This window comes from Somniosus microcephalus, chromosome 12, assembly GCF_052327205.1.
Source record: "Somniosus microcephalus isolate GS21.2 chromosome 12, FLI_Smic_1.0, whole genome shotgun sequence".
Lineage (NCBI taxonomy): Eukaryota > Metazoa > Chordata > Chondrichthyes > Squaliformes > Somniosidae > Somniosus > Somniosus microcephalus.
Window position 1 is genome coordinate 31,062,229 of NC_140998.1, and position 21,896 is coordinate 31,084,124.

At 50.1% G+C, this 21,896-nt stretch overlaps 1 protein-coding gene across 1 annotated transcript in view; it reads left to right on the top strand.

The window, feature by feature from the left end:
- Nucleotides 1–21,896, top strand: part of ylpm1 (YLP motif containing 1) — a 141,850-nt gene that overhangs the window by 39,051 nt on the left and 80,903 nt on the right. The window contains 1 exon segment of the mRNA XM_086002717.1: nt 7,282–7,467. Coding sequence (XP_085858843.1) covers nt 7,282–7,467 — 186 coding nt within the window.

A 21,896-nucleotide genomic window follows, 5' to 3' on the forward strand; every position in this document is an offset into this window, starting at 1 on the left:
GGCTGCTAACCACTCTCTCCCAAAACACATCATCCAGCAGTATTTTCTTGATGGTGGTTTCCATATCCCCAGACTGGGATATTGCCATTTCTTGCCGCGACTCCTTACCCTCCAGAAGGCAGTTGTACATTATGACAATGCCACCCCATCTAGTGTTGCTGGGCAGCTTCAGTGTGGTGTTCTTGTTCTTTGTCGTTTGCTTGGAGTTGTAGGTTGCTGCAACTACCTGTTTTCCCCTGACATAATTAACAACTTGCTTGGCTCTCTTGTACAGTGTTTCCATGGCTCTCAAACCCATGATGTCCTTGAGGAGCAGGTTGAGCCCATGAGCTATGCACCCAATAGACGTAATATGAGGGTAGGCCTCCTCCACTTGAGCCCAAGCAGCCTTCATATTCGCAGCATTGTCAGTAACTACTGCAAAGAACTTTTGTGATCCAAGATCGTTGATGACCACTTTCAGCTCATCAGCAATGTATGTGCCTGTGTGTCTGTTGTTCTTCGTGTCTGTGCTCTTGAAGAACACTGGGAGAGGAGTGGAGACGATGTAGTTTATGATGCTCTCCCCTCGTACATTTGACCACCCATCTGAGATAACTGCAACACAGTCTGCCATCTCTATCGTTTCTTTGAGCTTTCCTTGGACTGTTATACTCAGCCTCCAGCAAATAAGTAGACAAAGCATGTCTGGTGGGAGGACAGTATGCAGGGCAAATAACATTGAAAAATCTCTTCCAGTACACATTGGCTGTGAGCATGAGGGGTGTGCCTGTCGCATATATAGCTCGAGCAAGGCACTCATCTGCATTCTTCTGGCTATGGTTATCCATTGTATCAAAGAACCTTCCAAGTGGCCTGGAGTTGCTGATGAGCCTGATGCTGAATGTGAACCATCATCATCTTGAATGGAAGCAGAGGAACTCTGGGCTGACTGCTGTGAGCTTTGAGTGAAGTTGTTGCATTTGGATAAATGCTGCTGCATCTTTGTGGCATTCTTTACATATGGCTTTGTACAGTGTTTGCACGTGTACACAGTCTTTCCATCTTTAATGCCTGGGGTAAAATGCTTCCACACACCCGACGGTAAACGTGGCATTGTTCTATGCAGAGAAATAAAGGGCATTCATCTCTGTGTCAAACTGCGGTCGATCAGCACGATTGCAACAGGGTGAGTAAATTTTTCCTGATGCTCCATGTGATGGAAGCATGACCTGTGCATGCACGACGCTGCATCACCAGTAGAGGGAGCTAATCGCACATCCACTCATCCAACCAATCAGGACACATTTGTTCACAGTCACACACAAAACTTGTAATTATTAAAACAAGCCAAGTAAGAAGATAAACATATATTGATTAAGAAATTCCTTAATAATTAAGATTCCATCTCTGTTAGTAATTTTACGAGAGGATCTGTGGGGAAAAAAAAAAGTAGAAATACAAAAAAAAAACAATATTATGCTAGCATGTGCTTTTTTGGGCAAAATTCCCAAGCTAAACTTCCCGTGGAAAATTTCTGGAAATTTACCGGAAACTTTCCACCCCTTCGCAACCCTAGGAGCAGAGGCAGGTAATTGTGGAGGTTGAAGTAAGCGGTCTTTGATCGCTAGGATATGGCGTTGGGAGCTCAGCTTGGGGTTGATCAGGGTGCTGAGGTTGCAAACAGTTTGGTTGAGCCGGTGACGGTGGCTGGGTTGGGGGGTTGCAGTCAGTGGTAAGAGCTGGAGGAAATTACGGCTCATCCAGGGCTGGATGTCATTCAAGCAGTTTGTGCAGCCAATTTGCACAAACAACACAAAATACATAACCAGTTGATTTATTTTTGGTGCTGTTTGTTGAGGGAGGACTGTTGGTCGTAACACTGGGATAACTCCCTGCACTACTTGAAATATTGTCATGGGATTTTTTATGTTGGCAGGCCTGCAGTTGAACGTCTCAACAGAAGTAGACACTCTCCTCTGCCTCCCACACAGATTCCTAATCCGCAGGTGGCTGTAATCAGCTAGCACTGTTTTCGATCCTGTTGTCCTCTGCTCAGTTTTCAGCAAACCCCTGTCCTGTGTGCCAGTGTCCCTTTCCACCTCCCCTACAGGTCCTTCAGGCCAGCCCCAATGTTTTGTTTTCCTCAGTGAAGCCTTGCTCTTTATTTAATTAATGTTACTAGAGCAATCCAAAACTAATCCCACTGTTCTGTTGTCTCCTCGTAGCTCTGCATTTCCCTCTGTTTCAAATATTTATCCAGTTTTTCCTTATACGTTGGCCTTTTGTCACTGACTTACCATTCAAAGGAAATAGTTTATCCCTATTCACCCTATCAGAGCCTTTCATAATTTTAAAAACATATTAAATCTCGCCCCTTCTCTGCTTTAATGGAAATAGTCCCAGTATCTCGAGGCTCTGCACATAATTATAGTTTCCCACCTCTGACATCATCATAGTGAATCTAAGCTGTCTGTTTTTAATATCCTTTTTAGAATGGGGGTGCCTAAAACTACAACTGTGGCCCTGCGATGTCAGTCTTGGCTCACAGTTAGCAATCTTGCCTTTGAGTCAGAAAGTTGTGGATTCAATCCCCACTACAGAGACTTGTGTGCCTAATCTTAGAAGAAGTACATGATGTTCTCCTGGTGTGCTGGCCAATATCATCCCTCAACCAACACCATTAAAATGAATCATCTAGTCACTTACCTCATTGCTATTAGTGGGACATTGTAGTGCTCAAATTGGCTGCCCGCTTGTCTACATTACAATAATGAATACAATTCAAAAAGTACTTAATTGATATGAAGCGCTTTGGGGTGTCTTGAGGTCGTAAAGGTCGTGTGAGATTTAATCAGAATTTTTTAAATTCTGAAGGATTTTGATAGTGTGAATAAGGAAGGTCTAGAGAGGCTAAAGGGGAGAGTTTGCAGAAACAATCTCCCGTTAAGATCTTTTTAGCATCTTTGCTGTGAAAATCCCTCCTAGGCATTATGATGGCCTGGCTTAAATTGTTCCTCAAATGATGTTAGGAGTTTGAAAGGGAATTGCATATATACTTGAAAAGGAGTGGGACTAAGAGCTGGCACAAGCACAATGGGCCGAATTATCATCTCCTGTGCTGTATGATTCTGTGAATTCCAGCCATCTGGAAAGTTGTTTTCTTTTGTCTCCATGTTGTCCTTTGGAGGCAGAGCAGCCTTTTCTTTACATTGATTCTAGGTGGGTCATAGCATTTGGTATTGAAGTTTTGGACTTGAACTAGATTTGCGTTTTTCTAAATGGAGCTTTGCAAAGTGACTGGTGGAGTCCATGCTCCAATCTTACCAATTGACAGGAAGAAATATTATTAAACAGTTAAGTTATTTTTGTTCTTGCTAATTTTCTTCTGCCCTGAAAGATTGGCTCTTTGGTGGGGTAAGGTTCCAAAGGCATCACATGGCTCTCCCATATCTCATCTAGCTGCTTATTTGTGTGACAGGTGGTTAGTTATCTCAGCCATGTCCAGTCCTGTGCTCGGTGATCACAAGATCATTTCTAATGAGGAAGGTCATTTGGCCCACCTTGGTTCATCCATCCAGAAACACTGTAAAATCTCTTCCCTCACATCCACCCCTCCCCCCCCCACCATTCAGCATTTAATTGGTTCTTAAGTGAGTCCAGATTTTTGCCTCGACTGTATTCAAGAGTCCATTCCATGTGTTGATCATTCCTCGCGTGAAGAACTTCCTGATACGGCCCAAATTTGTGTTTTACTAATTTGAATCTATGTACCCACTCTTGCAATTTAGTTTAATCATTGTCCAGTTTTACCTTTTTCCGTAACGCTATCTTCTACACATTTATAACATCAGGCTCACCTTTCACGGCTACAAAGTTTCTCTAGTCTGTCATAACTCAGATCCTCAACATTACAGGTTATCTAGCAGAGGTCACTGGATAGTGATCAGGGGTATGGGAGCGCTGGCTTTTATTTTCCCTTCCTGTCCCAGGTGTCCTGAGACCAGTTATAGTGCTGCTACAGTGCCTCCACTGCCACATTGCCTGAGGTCAAGCCTGTAAAATTCCTGATCTGTACAGCTCAGTTACACACTGTTTATACTCACTGAACCATAAGAGAATGACCATTCTACCCATTCCATTGCTGCTCCTGGGACTTTTAAAAAAAATTAGTTCTTGGGATGTGGGCATTGCTGGCAAGGCCAGCATTTATTGCCTATCCCTAATTGCCCTTGAGAAGGTGGTGGTGGTGAGCCGCCGCCTTGAACCACTGCAGTCCGCGTGGTGAAGGTACTCCCACAGTGCTGTTAGGGAGGGAGTTCCAGGATTTTGACCCAGCGACTATGAAAGAACAGGGATATATTTCCAAGTCAGGATGGTGTGTAACTTGGAGGGGAACTTGGAGGTGGTGGTGTTCCCGTGCGCCTGCTGCCCTTGTCCTTCTAGGTGGTAGCGATCGCGGGTTTGGGAGGTGCTGTCAAAGAAGCCTTGGCGAGTTGCTGTGGTACATCTTGTAGAAGGTACACACTGCAACCACGGTGTGCTGGTGGTGGAGGGAGTGAATGTTTAAGGTGGTGGATGGGGGTGCCAATCAAGTAGGTTGTTTTCTCCTGGATTGTGTCGAGCTTCTTGAGTGTTGTTGGAGCTGCACTCATCCAGGCAAGTGGAGAGTATTCCATCACACTCCTGACTTGTGCCTTATAGATGGTGGAAGGGCTTTGGGGAGTCAGGGGGTGAGACACTCTCTGCAGAATGCCCAGCCTCTGACCTCTTGTAGTCACAGTATTTATGTGGCTGGTCCAGTTAAGTTTCTGGTCAATGGTCACCCCCCCAGGATATTGATGTTGGAGGATTCGGCGATGGTAATGCCATTGATGTCAAGGGGCGGTGGTTAGATGCTCTCTCTTGTTGAAGATAGTCATTACCTGGCACTTGTGTGGCGCGAATGTTACTTGCCATTTAGCCCAAGCCTGAGTGTTGTCCAGGTCTTGCTGCATGCAGGCATAGAGTGCTTCATTATCTGAGGAGTTGCGAATGGAATTGAACACTGCAATCAGCAGCGAACATACCCATTTCTGACCTTATGTTGGACGAAGGTCATTGATGAAGCAGCTGAAGATGTTTGGGCTTAGGACATTGCCCTGAGGAACTCCTGCAGCGATGTCCTGGGGCTGAGCTGATTGGCCTCCAACAACCACAACCATCTTCCTTTGTGCTAGGTATGACTCCAGCCAGAGGAGAGTTTTCCCCCGATTCCCATTGACTTCAGTTTTACTCTGGCTCCTTGATGCCACACTTTGTCAAATGCTGCCTTGGTGTCGAGAGCAGTCACTTTCACCTCACCTCTGGAATTCAGCTCTTTTGTCCATGTTTGGATCAAGGCTGTAATGATAACTTTAATGTGGATAAATGTGAAGTTATCCACTTTGGTAGAAAAAACAGAAAGACAGAGTATTTCCTAAATGGTGAAAGATTGAGGAATGCAGATGCTCAAAGGGACCTGGGTGTCCTTGTACATGAGTCACTGAAATTGAATGTGCAGGTGCAGCAAGCCATTAGGAAGGCAAGTAGTATGCTGGCCTTCATTACAAGAGGATTTGAGTACAGGAGTAAAGAAGTCTTACTCCAATTATATAGGGCCTTGGTGAGACCACACCTGGAGTAGTGTGCATAATTTTGGTCTCCTTACCTAAGGAAGGATATACTTGCCATAGAGGGAGTGCAACAAAGGTTCATGAGATTGATTCCTGGCATGGCGGGACTGTCGTATGAGAAGAGATTGAGTAAACTAGGCCTGTATTCTCTTGAATTCAGAAGAATGAGAGGGGATCTCATTGAAGCATACAAAATTATGACGGGGCTTGATAGGATGGATGCTGGGAGAAATGTTTCCCTTGGCTGGGGAGTCTAGAACCAGGGGCGACAGCCTCAGGATAAAGGGTAGGCCATTCAGGACTGAGATGAGAAGAAATTTCTTCACACACACGGTGGTGAATCTTTGGAATTCTCTACCCCAGAGGGCTGTGGAAGCTCAGTCATTGGGTATATTCAAATTAGAAGTTGATAGATTTCTGACTAGTAAAGGCATCAAGGGATATGGCGATAGGGCCGGTGAATGGAGTTGAGGCAGAAGATCAGCCATGATCTCATTGAATGGCAGAGCAGGCTCGAAGGGCAGAATGGCCTACTCCTGTTCCTATTTCTTATGTTCTGAGGTCTGGAGTCGAGTGGCCCTGGCGGAACCCAAACTGAGCATTGGTGAGCAGGTTATTGGTGAGTAAGTGCTGCTTGATGGCACTATTGATGACACCTTCCATCACTTTGCTGATGATTGAGAGTAGACTGATGGGGCGGTAATTAGCCGGATTGGATTTGTCCTGTTTTTTGTGGACAGGACATACCTGGGCAGTTTTCCACCTTGCTGGGTAGATGCCAGTGTTGTAACTGTACTGGAACAGCTTGGCTAGTTCTGGAGCACAAGCCTTCAGCACTACAGCTGGGATATTGTCGGGGCCCATCGCCTTTGCTGTATCTAGAGTGCTCAGTGGTTGTTTGATCTCAGGTGGAATCAAATCGAATTGGCTGAAGACTGGCTTCTGTGATGGTGGTGACCTCAGGAGGAGGCCGAGATGGATCATCCACTCGGCACTTCTGGCTAAAGTTGGACTAACCTTAAATATTAGTATTCAAAGTACTGTAGCTGTATGGCTGCCACATGAAACAGGCTGCATACCTTTGCTTTTAAAGAACCAGCCCTTTGGCAGATCCATTGTAATGCAGGCATTCAAAATCGTCCAAAGTTTTTAAAAAACAGTTCATTTCATTAATACTGACATTCTCCATCCAAAATCTCCCAGAATTCGCAAAAGTTCTAAACTTTAAGAGTTAAAAAAGAATTTGAGAAACCTGTCTCTTCTGCAAAAAGTATGTCAGAAATGTTTCATCCCAAGATTTTGCCGTGAGCTTGAAATCAGGTGGAAGACAGATTTCATGTTTTTAAAGTGAGAATATTTGCAGCACATTGGAGCTCCCTTTCTGCCATATAGTGATGATATGTGAGTTCTCTCACATTAAGGTGCTAGGAAATAATTAACTTGGTATTTGAGTCATACTGTTTGGGGACGTGTCAAGATCTTTACCCTACATTTTCTGTGATTCTCAAATATGTAAGAAGTTAAAAGGTATACCAATAAACTTGTATGTATACTGCTGTGGTGCCAGCATTTGCAGCTTCAATGAAATGTGCCTTGCCAAAACACTTATTTCATAACCTTTGTAGTCATATTGTGAATTTTCTTTTAGCCTACTATTCAGCCTCCAGAGAATCCAGAGGAAGCAGAGAGGCTGAAACTGTTACAGGCAGCAGCGGCTCAGTGGCAGCAACAGCGCATAGAGTATCAGCAGCAGAACATGATGCAGCAACATAATCAACTTCAACAACTGCTGCAACAGTACCAACAGCTGATGCAGCAAATACAACACACACAGGTTCGTGCCATCATAGTTATACAGTGGTGTCTGGGAATATTGAGAGTTTTTCCTTTTTGTTGACCTAATTATTGTCTAGGCAAGTATTACAATATTTTGGCAATATAATATGAAAGCGATCTGTTGGTTCTGAGAATATAGGAACATTTTGATCTAGTATAGAAAGCACATTTAACTTTTCCCATAGCAAATTGGTATTTATTGCTCCAGATACAAGGTGATGGGTACACGGTTATTAATGGGGTCTCCTTTGTTAATAGAGTATCCCAAAATTTATTTTGAGTTCCATAGACATGCAACATTGTGACAGTATTGCATCAGCATCTGTTTAATTTTTTTGTATTCTACAGGAAACTTCGCGATATCCGGCACCGACGGGACCGAGTTGTTGCCGATCTATCAAAACTTCCGGATAGACCAGCGCTAATGTTGAAGGATACGGAGGTTTTCATCTCCGTATCTGACAACAAACACTGTTGCTTAGCAACAGCTTGTAAACACTCGGCCCGTACCTTGGAAGCATCTCTGAAGCTGTTGCTAAGCTGCAGAGGCGCTTTCCAGAGCCTGACTGTTTATAAAAAAAAAAAAAAAAATGCTAGGAGAAGGAAAAAAACCTAACCAAAACGGCTGCTGATTTCTGCCGTTAGATCGAGGTTTCTGGACATACAACCTCCGGATAAACCAAAGTTTCCTGTATCATTTTGCCCCTCTTCCGCATATCTCTTGTTGGCTGAAAGTACCATTTGGAGATCTTCTCCCAAACTTCTGCTGATGCAACTGTCAGGCAGCCATGAGGAGATATGTCTTGAGGTGTCTGGCCCTCTGATTTTCTCTGATTCTTGCAGTAAAGCATATGGCTAAATATCCAGTGGTGTTCAATGCATTTTCTAACGCATCACAAATAAATAAAATGTTGCATTAAAAATTGTAAGCTGAGGGAGGTAGAATTAGGCTTACCATGATTGAGATGTGTTGCACTGTAGAATATGTGATTTTTTTCTAAACAGTTCTTTTGTTGTTGTATTATGTTAGTTTAGGCCTTCTGTTCATTGGCAGCAATGTAGTTGCTAAGGGAATGTTTGTTTAGATTAGAATTTTTGAAGCATGCCGATGAAAGGGAAACAGTTAGTTTAACCATTCAATTTCACAGGCTGTAAGGCAAGCTTGAGGTCTTACTGCAATTATATAGGGCCCTGGTGAGACCAGTTTTGGTCTCTTTACCTAAGGAAGGATATACTTGCCATAGAGAGAGTGCAACGAAGGTCGCCAGACTGATTCCTGGGATGGGGGGATTGTCCTATGAGGACAGATTGAATAGACTAGGCGTATATTCTCTAGAGTTTAGAAGCATGAGAGGTGATCTCATTGAAACATACACATTTCTTACAGGGTTTGACAGGGTAGATGCAGGGAGGTTGTTTCCCCTGGCTGGGGAGTCTAGAACCAGGCGTCAGTCTCAGAATACGGGGTCGGCCATTTAGGACTGAGATGAGGAGAAATTTCTTCACTCAGAGGGTGGTGAATCTTTGGAATTCTCTACCCCAGAGGGCTGTGGAGGCTCAGTCATTGAGTATATTCAAGACAGAGATCGATAGATTTTTGGATATTAAGGGAATCAAGTGATATGGGGATAGTGCAGGAAAGTGGAGCTGAGGTCGAAGATCAGCCATGATCTTATTGAATGGTGGAGTAGGCTTGAGGGGCCAAATGGCCTGCTCCTGCTCCTATTTCTTATGTTCTTACGTTGGCACAGTGTCTGCATTGAGAGGTGGAGCAGGGGATGGGCTGTCGGTATCGGATGGGGACTTATCCCATGCTTGACTGCACTAGTTTATAACTTTGTAAGGGATCTCTGTAAACTTTGATTTGGTGTTTTATGATGGGTTCCTGGACATGACTGTAAACATTCTAATTATCAATAAGACTCAAGTCATAGAGCTTTCAAAATTCAACTCATTTTTTATAATTTTGAGGCACAAAAAAATTGTTAGTAAATGGAGTGTTTACATTTTATACTTGTCAACAAAACCCAGGAGATAATCAGGTGATAACACATGGCAGATGCAGTGTAATGCAGAGAAATATGAAGTGATGCATTTTGGTAGAAAGAATGATGGAGAGGCAACTGAATGGTACAATTTTAAAGGGGTTGCAGGAACAGCAAGTCCTGGAAGTGTACGTACACAAATCTTTGAAAGTGGCAGGACTCGTTTGAGAAGGTTGTTAAAAAAAAAAGCATGCAGGATCCTTGGCTTTACAAACAGAGGTATCAATTACAAAAGTAAGGAAGTTATGCTAAACCTTTATAAATCACTGGCTAGGCCCCAGCTGGAGTATTGTGTCCAATTCTGGGCACCATACTTTGGGAAAGATGTAAAGGCCTTAGAGAGGGTGCAGAGTAGATTTACTAGTGGTACCCGGGATGAAAGACTTCAGTTATGTGGAGCGACTAGAGAAACTGGGATTGTTCTCCTTTAGAGTGGAAAATGTTAAGGGGAGATTTATTAGAGGTGTTCAAAATCATGAAGGGTTTTGATGGAGAAACTGTTTCCAGTTTCAAAATGGTCAGTAACCAGAGGACACAGATTTAAGATATTTGGCATAACAGCCAGAGATGAGATGAAAGTTTTTTTTACATAGCGATTTATTATGATCTGGAATGCGCTGCCTGAAAGGGCAGTGGCAGCAGATTCAATAGTAACTTTCAAAAGGGAATTGGATCAATATTTGAAGGGGGAAAATCTGCAGGGCTATGGGGAAAGAGCAGGGGATGGGACTAATTGGATAGCCCATTCAAAGAGCCGGCTCAGGCACGGTGGCTCGAATGGTGGCCTCCTGTGCTGTATCATTCTATGATTTTATAATTAAAGGTTGTCCAGGCTACACAACTGAGCAGAAACTGCTAGAAGCTAAAGAAATGTATTGCAGCTGTTCAGCTACTGAATGGTACTGATAGTGGCAAATTAGGTACACTGCACAAGATGAGACTGCACCATCTACATTTCCCTCGGCTACAGGTTTGAGCAAAATTAGCAAGTTCAAAACCAGACTCCGATCTTCAAGTAAGAAGTTTAATGAAGGCATTAAATACACAAAAGACAATGAAGTGATAATGTTAACAATATTAATGTGAAATGTATTTTTTTCCAATTTTGTTTAAACCCTTATTTTGGACATGAAATTTTTCATAGGAACTAAAATTCTACAGAACAGTTTGCGGGGCAAAGATAATATAGTGCCACTTGGTGGCCATATTGTGCAGTTACAGTGTTACATTATTACAGTGGACATAAGAATTTACGGAGTGATTATTTGCACTTTTTGGCTCTCTGCGCATACACGCCCACTTGGGCGCATTACTCGATGGTGTGGCGCTGCGGTCTGCACCGCCACGTTTTCCTTGACTCCGTGCAGAGAAGGTCACAGGATTGCGGGGGGGGGGGTGCGGGGGCGGAGGAGGGAGGAGAAGAGAGGGGATTGGAAGACGGGTGGAGAGGGGGCATCAGTGGGGGGGGAGGGGTGGATAGGAACTCTGAGTGGGAGGCGATGCAGAGATGGGGGAAGAATGTGATCCAGGACTAAGGGGGTGGGGGAGGGCGGTCGGGAAGGAGAGTGAGAACGTAATTCCAATGGGAAGATGGATCACGATCTCCCCCTCTGTTAGACGTGGATCATGTTCTTTCTCTCCCTTCCGTTAGACGTGGATCACTTTCTTCCAACCCCACCCCCTTTACACCCGCACCAGGCTCTCCCTTTCCTCCTCCTAGACCTGGTTGATTTCTCGGAAAGCCCGGCACATGTGCAGCAAATTACATAATTGGACTGGATGAAATCCAGAAGTCATAACACTGTCACTATTCACTTCATACCCAATACAGGGTATTGGTGAGGCCACACCTGGAATACTGCGTGCAGTTTTGGTTTCCATATTTAAGAAAAGATATACTTGCTCTCGAGGCGGTTCAGAGAAGGTTCACTCGGTTGATTCCAGAGATGAGGGGGTTGACGTATGAGGAAAGGTTGAGTAGGTTGGGCCTCTACTCATTGGAGTTCAGAAGAATGAGAGGCGATCTTATCGAAACATATAAGATTGTGAGGGGGCTTGATCGGGTGGATGCGGTGAGGATGTTTCCACTGATGGGTGAGACTAGAACTAGGGGGCATAATCTTAGAATAAGGGGCTGCCCTTTCAAAACTGAGATGAGGAGAAACTTCTTCACTCAGAGGGTAGTAAATCTATGGAATTTGCTACCCCAGAGAGCTGTGGAAGCTGCAACATTAAATAAATTTAAAATGGAGATAGACATTTTCCTAGCAGATAAGGGAATTAGGGGTTACGGGGAGAGGGCAGGGAAGTGGACGTGAGTCTAGGTTCAGATCAGCCATGATCCTATTGAATGGCGGAGCAGGCCTGAGGGGCCGTATGGCCTACTCCTGCTCCTATTTCTTATGTTCTTATAAACCTGTTAACAATCCGTGACTCTCTCACAATGCCCCATCTATGGGGTGTGGGGGGTGTGGAGAAGGTCAGGAACTTGTTTTGGGATGTGGGGGGAAGGGGGGGGGGGGGGGAAGGTCAGGAAATTGTTGGGTGGGGGAGAGAAGGTCAGGGACGTGGGGGTGCGGGAGAAGGTCAAGAACTTTTGGTGGGGGAGGTGGTCAGGAGCTTGCTGAGAGGGGTAGGGGAAGAATGTCAGGATCTTGGCAGGAGGGCGGGGTGGGAGTGGAGGAGAAGGTCAGAAACCCAGGAAGGGTTGGGGGATTGGAGGTCGTCAGGAATCCGGGAGCGGGGAAATTCTGGCATGGGTCAGGAACTTGGGGGGAGGGGAGGTGGTCGGGTACTTGTTGTGGGGGGAGGTCAGGAACTTGGGGGGAGGGGAGAAGGTCAGGTACTTGTTGTGGGGGGTGCTGGGGGGGGAGAAGGTCAGGTACTTGTGGGGGGTGCTGGGGGGAGAAGGTCAGGAACTTGTTGTGGGGGGTGCTGGGGGGAGAAGATCAGGAACTTGTTGTGGGGGGTGCTGGGGGGGAGAAGGTCAGGAACTTGTTGTGGGGGGTGCTGGGGGGAGAAGGTCAGGAACTTCTTGTGGGGGGTGCTGGGGGGAGAAGGTCAGGTACTTGTTGTGGGGGGTGCTGGGGGGAGAAGGTCAGGAACTTGTTGTGGGGGGTGCTGGGGGGAGAAGGTCAGGTACTTGTTGTGGGGGGTGCTTGGGGGAGAAGGTCAGGAACTTGTTGTGGGGGGTGCTGGGGGGAGAAGGTCAGGAACTTGTTGTGGGGGGTGCTGGGGGGAGAAGGTCAGGAACTTGTTGTGGGGGGTGCTGGGGGGAGAAGATCAGGAACTTGTGGGGGGTGCTGGGGGGAGAAGGTCAGGAACTTGTTGTGGGGGGTGCTGGGGGGAGAAGATCAGGAACTTGTGGGGGGTGCTGGGGGGAGAAGGTCAGGAACTTGTGGGGGGTGCTGGGGGAGAAGGTCAGGAACTTGTTCTGGGGGGAGAAGGTCAGGAACTTGTGGGGGGTGCTGGGGGGAGAAGGTCAGGTACTTGTGGGGGGGTGCTGGGGGGAGAAGGTCAGGAACTTGTTGTGGGGGGTGTGGGGGAGAAGATCAGGAACTTCTGGGGGGAGAAGGTCAGGAACTTGTGGGGGGGTGCTGGGGGGAGAAGGTCAGGAACTTGTTGTGGGGGGTGCTGGGGGGAGAAGGTCAGGAACTTGTGGGGGGTGCTGGGGGGAGAAGGTCAGGAACTTGTTGTGGGGGGTGCTGGGGGGAGAAGGTCAGGAACTTGTGGGGGGTGCTGGGGGGAGAAGGTCAGGTACTTGTGGGGGGGTGCTGGGGGGAGAAGGTCAGGAACTTGTTGTGGGGGGTGCTGGGGGAGAAGATCAGGAACTTCTGGGGGGAGAAGGTCAGGAACTTGTGGGGGGGTGCTGGGGGGAGAAGGTCAGGAACTTGTTGTGGGGGGTGCTGGGGGAGAAGATCAGGAACTTGTTGTGGGGGGGTGCTGGGGGGGAGAAGGTCAGGAACTTGTGGGGGGTGCTGGGGGGAGAAGGTCAGGAACTTGTGGGGGGTGCTGGGGGGAGAAGATCAGGTACTTGTGGGGGGTGCTGGGGGGAGAAGGTCAGGAACTTGTTGTGGGGGGTGCTGGGGGGAGAAGGTCAGGAACTTGTTGTGGGGGGTGCTGGGGGGAGAAGGTCAGGAACTTGTGGGGGGTGCTGGGAGGAGAAGGTCAGGAACTTGTTGTGGGGGGTGTTGGGGGGGAGAAGGTCAGGAACTTGTTGGGGGTGCTGGGGGGAGAAGGTCAGGAACTTGTTGTGGGGGGTGCTGGGGGGAGAAGGTCAGGAACTTGTTGGGGGTGCTGGGGGGAGAAGGTCAGGAACTTGTGGGGGGTGCTGGGGGGAGAAGGTCAGGAACTTGTTGTGGGGGGTGCTGGGGGAGACGGTCAGGAACTTGTGGGGGGAGAAGATCAGGAACTTGTGGGGGGTGCTGGGGGGAGAAGGTCAGGAACTTGTTGTGGGGGGAGAAGATCAGGAACTTGGGGGTGCTGGGGGGAGAAGGTCAGGAACTTGTGGGGGGTGCTGGGGGGAGAAGATCAGGAACTTGTGGGGGGTGCTGGGGGGAGAAGGTCAGGAACTTGTTGTGGGGGGAGAAGATCAGGAACTTGTGGGGGGAGAAGGTCAGGAACTTGTTGTGGGGGGGAGAACGTCAGGAACATGTGGGGGGTGCTGGGGGGAGAAGGTCAGGAACTTGTTGTGGGGGGGAGAAGGTCAGGAACATGTTGTGGGGGGTGCTGGGGGGAGAAGGTCAGGAACTTGTTGTGGGGGGAGAAGATCAGGAATTTGTTGGGAGAGAGGTCAGGAACCTCTGGGGGTCCGAAGGTCCTAATCCACGAGGGCGAGCCCTCTCTGTTCTCTGAAAGCAGTACTGAGAGCTCTGGAGCTTGGCAGTCAGAATGAATGGATCAAATTACACATTGCAATGTACTTGATTGTTCAGGTAGGCAGGATCTAATTACACATTCCAGACAAACTGCAGGGTGTGTCTTATTCTTTAAGGGTACCAATCAGAAATCTAGTCTTGTCATCCAAGGGAACCAATCAGAACTTTGTAGCAAATACACACGGCCAAGAATTTATGCTGGACAAGTTAACACCCAAGTGGCAAAGTAAGTCAGTAGGCAGTAAGGTTTTGCAGAGAGGAAGTGCACACAGTTTTAATGAGCTGGATAACTTCCGTCTCGATGGCCATTTTTAATTGCCTAATGGCCCTCGGTGTGAAAACAATTCTAACCATTACCATATGCCTCTTTTGTTAAACCTCATTTTTGTTTGTGTCCATGGAACCCCCCAGCCTTTAACACATTTAATCTATACCATATTCATTTTGCATTTTAATTTCTCCACTGCTGGTCTGCCGTTCGATTTGCCATTTTTCCCCCCAACCAATGAATCTGGGTTAGATCGTCTTTCATCTCACTGAAAATTGTTAATTTCTAACCCGGCATTTTTATCTTCACATTCTTTCTGTAGTTTTAATGTGAACCTAATTTGGTTATGGTAGCTGCACATACATTTCCAAGCAGAGCAGGAGAACATTGTTATTTGCCAAACGCAGATATCCTCAGGTCAAGTGTAATGGTCCCACTGACTGTGATAAGCTAATTCAGCAGAGTGGAGATTAAAACTCTACAGGGTTTGTAGGACTCTGTGCCACTCAAGTTACCAACCAGGCCACTGAGGGAAGCATGCTACACATTTTTGTCATGAATCCTTTCCAGTCGTTTCATTATTAACTCATCGAACGTGATTTTCAGGGGTGTATAGCCTGATCTTGCAAAATGGGATAACTATGGTTTGCGCTCCATGCAAAGATATTAGGAGTTCTGTTTATCAAAGGAAGAGCTTCCAGTTAAGCAAAAGATTGAATAGAGTTACAAAGAAGAAGGAAAAGGGACAAAAGAGACCAGTGGAAGTCATAACAAAGAGAGAAAATTAAAGACCAGTGTTTGTTCACAGCCACAGCTCTGTATGTAGTAAGTTCTCAGCCTTGTCCTTCTGTAGAGTAAGTGTTTAACAGAGCAGGTTAAGTGTCTAATCAGGCAAGAGCCCTTCTTTCATTCCTGTGCCAACAGTGGGAAGGAAGAAAAAAGATCGAATGATAAGTTACCTTCAGCAGCACTCTAACTTTTAGCATGTGGTTATAGAACAAAACTGGTAGAGATCTAGTAACTGCCTCCTAGCTCCTTTTGTCTGAGAATAGCTTGTAAAGGTTTTTGTGGTGGGGGAGAGAACAAGACGAGAAGAAGAACCGTTTCTTTTTCTTTTCTCTTCCCTCACCCACCCCTTCCTGAAGACATTGGCCTAGAAATTGGGTTGGGGCGCAAAAGTCGCCTGAGCGCAGGATTTAGCGCAGCGTTCGCGGCTTCAGCGATCGTCCGATATTCAGTTTCATCGCCCCTCGAGGCGCTCTGCGTCCCTCTTAGGGCGCTGAAACTGAATATCGCAGCGTAACGTGCCGCAGCGCCACACGCTGCGGCACGGCACGCTGCGGTACTGCAGGCCTTCCTCCCACTGTTAAGGGGGAGGTGCCTGCAACAGCGCGAACCCTGATCGCGAGTGCTGGCAAACGAGCCCGGCACCAAGGAGAAGTGCCGGGCTCTCGGGAAACAGCCGGCAATGCCGTGGGGGGGGTTAGGAGGCGGGGACGGAGGCGCTGGCAGGCGGCCGCCGAAAAAGGCGGCCGCCCCGCACCTCCACCTTAACCTGCGCTGCTGCCGGCACAGTAAGGCCCTGTGAACCGGGCGCAGGTAAGCGAACGGCGCAACTGTGGCGTTCGCTTCCAAATATCGCGAATGGGGCGCTGCGCACACCGATGACGTCATCGGTGGCGGTGCAGCGCAAAAGACTAACGCCACCATTATCGCCCCAACTCAATATCGCGGGAGGCGCAGCCAGTGGCGCTACAGCCACTGCCTGCCTCTTTAGGCGCTAACAAGTGGCGCTACTTACCCAATTTTCTCCCCCATTGACTCCTTGCCGACATAGAGTTCCACAGGCTCCAAGTGGCTTATGGAACCCCATCCAGTGAGCTCCGGTGAAGAATTTTGCACAGCTATTCAATTGCAGAGGTGTGCGCGATCTTGTCCTCATCCAACATGAGTAGCAGTCAGCTGCAAGGACCCTGAATGGTTAGCCTTTGCCTAACCCAAGGTTCTGTGTCTGGCGGCAATCAGCTAACTCAGCACCAACAGAATATGTAAGACTAGTGCAAGGCTCAGCTGTTCACTGTAAACCTTGTGAGCCATTGGGAAATTAAACTTTTTAGTAGGGAAGAACTTTTTCTCAAAAAACAAAAATGGGTTGTAAAAGTTAGTTTTTAAAATTGCTAATTGTGAATGCAGTAACAATTGTGTCGACTGCAGAAAAGGCATGGAGTTTGACAGAGTACAACAAAGATAGTTAGCTGATCAGTTTGTTTACCTAATGTAATTGGGACAGTCTTTAAATGCATGCCCTAATATCTCAACTTGTATATACAGGAAACTTTGGTTTATCCGGAGGTTGTATGTCCGGAATACTCGATCTAACGGCAAAAATCAGGAGCCGTTTTCTATAAGTTTTTTTTAGTTCTTGTTCTTTTTTTTCCCAGTCAGGCACTGCAAGGTCTGTAGCTATAGCAACAGCTTCAGCTAGAGACGCTTGCAGCTGCAGCCGACTCTTTAGAAGCTGTTACTAAGCAACAGTGTTGTCAGATACGGAGATGAAAACCTCCGTATGCTTCAACATTAACTTTGTATGTCTGGCAGTTTTGATAGATCGACAACATGCCGGTCCCGTCGGTGCCGGATATCACAAAGTTTCCTGTATTTGAAATATTTAATTTAGAAAAAAGCTTTGCTAATTTTTTTTAACTGGCAATTGATTTTTTTCTGCTGGCTTCTTTGGTACTGCTGCCCTGCCCTGATACCTACCTGCTTTCACATGTAGTCTTTTGTATCACAGGCATAGTGTGTCTCAGGGGGCATGACCTGCTTTGAAATTCAGGTCCCGGTGCAGTATACCCACTGCAAACACTTTCAAGTTCTGGTAAACAGAATATTTTGTTTTTTGTCTAGTTTATCTTGAAAACAGTTGCAGCATATGCATAGTGCAGTTTCCGTTCCAAATTGTACCCACCCATTTCCATGCTAGGGTTGCCAACTCTGGTTGGACAGATTCCTGGCGGTTTGATTATGTGACAAATATAGTGTTCACAATTTATTACAGCTGATTATACTGTCAAAAGAACAGGGAAAGCATGTCCCAGGCGACAGCTACTTGACATAAATCGCTCCACTTAAACAAAAAAATTAGAATGAGCTTTTGCAAACCCCTTTTTTTGGACTCGCAAGCACCAAGTCCCTTCAGAAGGGGGTGACCCCAGTCAGTTCATGTTGGAACAGTGCAATCATACAGCAGCTGAGTGAATGTTGAGCAGCTAATGGTGAATTTAGTGCAGCGTGCAGCTCCGGACTGTAGAGGCACGCAGGCACGAACCATAAACACAAAATACTTTTCTCCCAACTGCTAGCATCGATCGATCCTCAGTCCTGGAGACTCTAGGCCAATTTGGGAGGATCGACAACTGTATTCCAACCACGATCAAACTTTTCATTATTGCTAGTTCTGGGTGTATTCAGAGCAGAAATTCTAATTATTGAAATCTATTTGTATGGAATCAGGAAATTAAACCTGTCTGTTTTGTATTTTGGCATCAAAACTTAGTGCAACTGAGATCGCCCGTGAGACATGTATCTATCTTTTTTTTATATATATATAGCAGGGGAGCCCCGCGTTGCAGGGCAATTTTGGGGCTGGTGGATGTGTGGGCCGGGAGCCTGGGACTGGATTTGGCTTGTCGGCAGTTTCTCTAACCTGATGATTCTTTTTCCTACCTTTCCCCGTTTTTGTAAGGCCTCAGAACCTAGGCCTCAAAGCCTGGGCACCTCCTGCCCAGCCACGCCCGAGCTAGGTAATTGTCCCACGGCTTCTGCTAAGCTCCTCCACCCCCCCCCCCCCCGTCACGTTACCCGGGGCAACGGCGTCGGCCACGAAGGTCATGGGACAGACGCGGCGTCTCTGTTCCCCGCTCGGCTGGGGCGGGGCTCAGAGAGCGGGGCTCTCGGGAGTGCGGATCTCGGGCGGGGCTTGGAGAGCGGGAAGGGTTACCCCGGCAACCGGGCCCGCCGGCCGTGTCTCTCAGCCGCAATCGGCGGTCTTGAAGCCAGCTCGGGAGGACGGGGCCATGTCAGTGCGTGGGGCGGCGCGGAGCTCCGCGGTGCCATCGCCGACGCTGGGCTCGGGTGCTTTGTGGCCTGCGGAACCGAACGGCGGCTGCGGACCTCGAGCTGACCGGGGCGCTGGACTCGCTGGGCCATGTCTTTGCGGGTGTTCGCCTCGGCCAACGGCATCAGGGTGACGGCCGAGGCCGCCAAAAGCGTCCATGGGAACGTGTTCATCCAGGTGCCGAGGCCCGGGTCCCGGGGCGGAAAGAGGGATTGGAGCGGGGGATGAGGGCTCGGGCAGGGGAGAGGGAGGAAGGGGGTAGGGAGGAGGGGAGGGGGAGGGGAGAAAGGCGGGAGGAGGGGGGGGAAGCGGAGGAGGGGGGAAGCGGGAGAGGGGGGGAAGCGGGAGGAGGGGGGGGAGAGGCGGGAGGAGGGGGGGGAAGCGGGAGGAGGGGGGGAAGCGGGAGGAGGGAGGGGGGGAAGCGGGAGGAGGGGGAGGCGGGAGAGGGGGGAAGGCGGAGAGGGGGGAGCGGAGGAGGAAGCGAGGGAGGGGGATGGGAGGAGGGGATGAAGGAGGGAGAGGAGGGGGGGAAGAGGTAGGGAGAGGGGGGGGAAGAGGTAGGAGGGGGGGAGAGGTAGGGAGGGGGGGAGGGGAGAGGTAGGAGGGAGTCGGCGTTCATCAATTAGGTGCATTTCCTATTAGTAAAAATGTCACAGAACGATACAGTATTATTGGCTTCATTCGAACAACCAGCAAAGATTCAGCATCAAACTATGTCTGAGTTTCTGCTTCACACAGCGGTCAGAAGCTGCAACGTAAGACTTCAAGCATTACTAACAACACCCTGGATCCAAATATTAACCAGAATTATATTCAATGTTAGAAGTATTTTAAACTACATAAAATTTAAATGTGGTACAAGTAACAGTATTTTGAAATTATTAATTCGCAGATTAAAAGCCTTAAGAAAGTGGCTCCTGATTCCTCCGGTCAGAGGGTAGCTGGCTTCATTTTCCTATAACACAGTCATCGCAATATAACCCACGGTCACCGCGGCTGGCTCTAAGTCCAGGCCCTTCCCCGTGGTCTCAACCGTCCCGCCGACCTCACAAAATGGCGGCCGCCCTTCACCCACCGGGCTCTGAGTCCAGCCCCTTCCCTCACTCTCACCTTCCCTCTCTCTCTCTCTCTCTCTCTCTCTCTCTCTCTCTCTCCTTCCCTCTCTCTCTTTCTCTCCTTCCCCCCTCTCTCTCTCTCTCCTTCCCCCCAGTCTCTCTCTCGCTCTCCCTCTTCCCCCCCCCCAGTCGCTCTCCCCTCTTCCCCCCCCCCCCCCCCAGTCCGCTCTCCCTCTTCCCCCCCCCCCCCCCAGTCGCTCTCCCCCCCCCCCCCCCCCAGTCGCGCGCTCTCTTCCCCCGCGGTCGCGCGCCTCTCTTCCCCCGCGGTCGCGCGCTCTCTTCCCCGCGGTCGCGCGCTCACTTCCCCCCCGGTCGCGCGCTCACTTCCCCCCCCCGGTCGCGCGCTTCACTTCCCCCCCCGGTCGCGCGCTCACTTCCCCCCCCGGTCGCGCCGCTCACTTCCCCCCCCGGTCGCGCGCTCACTTCCCCCCCCGGTCGCGCGCTCACTTCCCCCCCGGTCGCGCGCTCACTTCCCCCCCCGGTCGCGCGCTTCACCCCCCCCCCGGTCGCGCGCTCACTCCCCCCCCGGTCGCAGCGCTCACTCCCCCCCCCGGTCGCGCGCTCACTTTCCCCCCCCGGTCGCGCGCTTCACTCTCCCCCCCCGGTCGCTCTCGCTCACTCCCCCTCCCCGGTCGCTGCGCTCACTTCCCCCCCCCCGGTCGCGCGCCTCACTTCCCCCCCCGGTCGACGCGCTCACTTCCCCCCCCCGGTCGTCGCGCTCACTTCCCCCCCCGGTCGCGCGCTCACTTCCCCCCCGGTCGCGCGCTCTCACTCCCCCCCCCCGGTCGCGCGCTCAACCTCCCCCCCCCCGGTCGCGCGCTCACCCCCCCCCCCCGGTCGCGCGCTCACTCCCCCCCCGGTCGCTGCGCTCACTTCCCCCCCGGTCGCGCGCTCACTTCCCCCCCCCGGTCGCAGCGCTCACTTCCCCCCCCGGTCGCGCGCTCACTCCCCCCCCCGGTCGCGCGCTCACTCCCCCCCCGGTCGCGCGCTCACTTCCCCCCCCGGTCGCGCGCTCACTTCCCCCCCCCGGTCGCGCGCTCACCTCCCCCCCCCCGGTCGCGCGCTCACTTCCCCCCCGGTCGCAGCGCTCACTTCCCCCCCCGGTCGCTGCGCTCACTTCCCCCCCGGTCGCGCGCTCACTCCCCCCCCTCGGTCGCGCGCTCACTCCCCTCCCCCCCCCCCCGGTCGCGCGCTCACCCCCCCCCCCCCCCCCCCGGTCGCGCGCTCACCCCCCCCCCCCCCCGGTCGCGCGCTCACCACCCCCCCCCCCCGTCGCGCGCTCCACTTCCCCCCCCGGTCGCGCGCTCACTTCCCCCCCCCCGGTCGCTGCGCTCACTTCCTCCCCCCCCCCTGTCGCTTGCGCTCACTTCCCCCCCCCGGTCGCGCGCTCACTCCCTCCCCCCCCCCCCCCGGTCGCGCGCTCACTCCCCCCCCCCCCCCCCCCCCCGGTCGCGCGCTCACTTCCCCCCCCCCCCCGGTCGCGCGCTCACCCCCCCCCCCCCCGGTCGCGCGCTCTCACTCCCCCCCCCCCACCGGTCGCGCGCTTCACATCCCCCCCCCCCCGGTCGCGCGCTCACTTCCCCCCCCCCGGTCGCGCGCTCTCTCTTCCCCCCCCCCCCCCCGGTCGCGCTCTCTCTTCGCCCCCCCCCCCAACAACAACAGCATGCCCTCAAAAAAGCCTTGGCACCACCGGGCATCCCCAGCTAGTGATAGATAAAGCGGTTTGTTAGTCTGTTTGTCCGCTATACACTCAAAAGTTATAGAGCGTACCTACACATATGTTATATCAAAAGAAAGGTTATGATCAGGGGAGTGTCATAGGCGTACTTACTTTTTGGTCAGACAAAAATTGTTCCGACAGTGGACAAAAAATGTGCAAAAATCCGCTCATTAGCAGTTGACCAATCCTACCGCTCATTAGCGTTGAGTGACGTGATGGTTGACCAATCCTACGGGGTGGGCGGGGCCTAATCATTCAAACTGCCGTTAGTGTGGGAGCTGAGCG